This window comes from Athene cunicularia (genome assembly GCF_003259725.1).
Source record: "Athene cunicularia isolate RWA chromosome 12 unlocalized genomic scaffold, athCun1 chr12_part1, whole genome shotgun sequence".
In the NCBI taxonomy this organism is placed as follows: domain Eukaryota; kingdom Metazoa; phylum Chordata; class Aves; order Strigiformes; family Strigidae; genus Athene; species Athene cunicularia.
The window spans coordinates 16,535,585-16,538,680 of record NW_020799116.1 but is presented as its reverse complement, the minus strand read 5'-3'; the positions used below and the strand labels follow the sequence as shown (position 1 = coordinate 16,538,680).

The following is a 3,096-nucleotide window of genomic DNA, read 5'->3' as shown; positions in this document are numbered from 1 at the left end:
CCCATAAGTGCTCCCTACCCCACAGTGCTCACCTCAGCTCCATGTTGCACTCATGGGTGCGCCCCTGCCCCATGGTGCCCAGCTCAGCCCCATGCCCTCCTCCCCGGCCAGGATCATCCACCAGGACGGTTACTCGCTGGAGGAATGCCTGGAGTTCATCGCCATCATCTACAGCAACACGCTCCAGTCCATGCTGGCCATCGTGCGGGCCATGAGCACCCTCAACATCCAGTACGGGGACACAGCTCGCCAGGTGAGGAGTACCTCATGCTGGGCAGGGGCATCCCACCCAGCCCCCTGACCCCACTGAGTCCCTCTCCTTTGTAGGACGATGCCCGCAAGCTGCTGCACCTCTCAGACACCATCGAGGAAGGCACCATGCCCAAGGAGATGTCAGACATCATCGGGCGGCTCTGGAAGGACACAGGCATTCAAGCCTGCTACGACCGTGCCTCCGAGTACCAGCTCAACGACTCGGCTGGCTAGTATGTGGGGTGGGGGGAGGGTTTGGGTGGGGAGTGGAGGGTATCTGGAAGTGCCGACCCATGTCTCATGCCCACCGCGTGCCTGGCCAGCTACCTGTCAGACCTGGAGCGCTTGGTGACCCCCGGCTACGTCCCCACAGAGCAGGATGTGCTGCGCTCCCGTGTCAAGACCACTGGCATCATCGAGACCCAGTTCTCCTTCAAAGACCTCAACTTCAGGTGGGGGCTGTGCCCCCGGTGAGGGCTGGTGCCGGGGGGAGGGCAGGGGGCAGGGGGTGCTGACCCCTCCTTGTCCTGCCCAGGATGTTCGATGTGGGTGGTCAGCGCTCAGAGAGAAAGAAGTGGATCCACTGCTTCGAGGGGGTGACCTGCATCATCTTCATCGCAGCCCTCAGCGCCTACGACATGGTCCTGGTGGAGGATGACGAAGTGGTAAGGAAGGCTCAGGACCCCAGAATCCTGGAGTATGGGGACTACCGGGCACCACAGCCACTGTCTCCACGTAGCTGGGGCACAGCAACATGCCGGGGGCCAGAGTTGCTGGGTCCCAGTGTGGGAAGAGGAGATGCCATGGGGAGGGGGACAAACACCATCCAGAGGGGGATGAAGCAGAGGGAGAGGCAGCAACAGACAAGGTCTGCCCCTCCACAAGCTGAGCACAGCCCTTGCAGCTTCGTGCCTCAGTTTCCCCACATGATTATTGAAGAGCAAGTGCTTGCCATGGGGAAGCTGCAGACCACCAGGCAAGCCTAGGAGAAGGGGGCTGTGGGACCAGCATATGTGGCCCTGTGTCCTCCTGGGGGGCTTGGTGGGGGGGAGACAGGACCCTCAAGACAGGACCCAGATGTCCAGGCCATGGCAGGTTGGGGCTAGGCTGGGGTCTTTGGGTGGGGAAGGGAAGAAGGTGCCAAGCTGGGGTAGAACCTCAAGCAGCCACCAGTGCTCACTGCAGCCACAGGTGTTTGGGGCACCCAGCCATCAACTGCCCCCTCAGGGCATCCTGGCAGGGTTGGGGGGTGTAAATATTTGTACATGGGAAGCACAAGGGCAGCTGGGGCTGAGCAAGTGCCCCTCGCTGCAGCCGGGGGCACCCCCAAATAAACACTGGCTTTGGGACAGATGCGGGCGCCTGCGTGTGCTCTGTCAGGGACAGGGAGCAGGCAGGCGGGGACTGCGCTGCTGCCTGGCCCCCTGTCACATAATGCCCCTAACTCTGCCCCTGAGCCCTGCTGAGGGTGCAGAGAGCTGGGCTGGAGCCAGGTGGGGAGCGGAGTGGGCCCTGGGAATGCACTGGGAACACTGGGAAGCCAAGGGCACTGGATGGCATTAAGGGTGCTGGGGGAGGGGGCACTAGTCAGGCTGGAGGGGTCACAGGGAGGTGACAGTACGGGGTGGTACTGCCTGGGTGTTAGGGGTACGTGGGGGTGTATGCTGGGCTAGGCTAGTGGCCAGTACTGGGTGTTTTTGAAGACACTGGGAGCACGCAGAATCAGTACTGGTGGCACTGGGGAAAGTACTGGAGCACTTGGATTTGGTAGTGGAAGTCGATACATGGTGGTACTGGGGGTGTGGGGCAGAAGGGGACTCTACAGGAGGCACTGGGTGTGATAGTGGGTGATACTGGGCTGTACTGGGGGCACTTTGGTCGTGCAGTGGAGAGTAGGGGTGGTACTGCACTCCTCTGGGCAGTCCTGGGGGGCACTGGGGTCAATGCCAGGAGGTCCTGGGCTATGCTGGTGACAGTGCTGGGCACACTGGTGGCAGTGCAGGGCAGTACTGGGAATGGTGGAGTGCTATACTGGAAGTGGTAGAGGGCTGTACTGGGAGCGGTGGAGGGCTGCGCTGGGGACGCTGGGCTGTACTGGGAGCGGTGGAGGGCTGCGCTGGGGACGCTCCCAGCTGTGCTGGGTCCTTTCTCCCCCTGGCGGCCGATGTGGGTGCTGCAGGATCCCCACGGTGCCGGAGGGGGGCACTGGGGATAGCGGGGGGTCGGGACAGGAGGGCACTGGGCTCTACTGGGGCACCTGGGGGATGAGCTCTGGCGGGGCCTGGGGACACTGGGGGCAGAGCGACACAGAGGGGTGCCTGGGGCGTCCCTGGGGACACTAAGTCTTACTGGGGTGGCCACGATGGCAATGGGGGGCACTGGGGACGTGGAAGTGGGGATCTGGTGGCCTAAGAACACTGGGGAGGGGTGCGAAGGGGACAGTAGCGGGGGTTACTGGAATTGCTTGGGGACACCAGGGGGATACTGGGATTTCTCCTTAGGATACTGGGGAGTGTTACTGGGGAGGGTCTAGGGGACCCTGGGGAGCGTACTCAAGCATCCTGGAGGATATTGTGCAGGTGTTGCTGAAGGGGCCTGGGGACACTCCCGGGGGGGTGATACTAAGCTGGCCTGGTGACACTGGGAGTGTACTGGTGGGTGGCTGGGGACACTAAGGAGTGCACCCAGGGGTCTGGGGACGGTGGAGGGTCCTGGAAGGAGCCTGGGGACACGGGGTGGAGTGACTGGAGCTGGCATTCGGTCACTGTGGGGGGATGCCCTCGGGGACACCGGGCACAGGAACCTGGGGACACTGGGACAGCTTGCTGTGGGGGCTGTGGCTAC

At 62.9% G+C, this 3,096-nt stretch overlaps 2 protein-coding genes across 3 annotated transcripts in view; both read left to right on the top strand.

The window, feature by feature from the left end:
• LOC113484699 (guanine nucleotide-binding protein G(t) subunit alpha-1) overlaps positions 1-3,096 on the top strand; it is a 24,209-nt gene that overhangs the window by 15,499 nt on the left and 5,614 nt on the right. The gene's annotated exons all lie outside the window — the stretch shown is intronic.
• On the top strand, positions 19-1,238 carry LOC113484903 (guanine nucleotide-binding protein G(t) subunit alpha-1-like). The gene is made up of 4 exons (XM_026857590.1): positions 19-253; positions 328-485; positions 576-704; positions 788-1,238. The coding sequence occupies exons 1-4, from the start codon at positions 53-55 to the stop codon at positions 1,236-1,238; spliced, it is 939 nt and encodes a 312-aa protein (XP_026713391.1). The 5' UTR covers positions 19-52.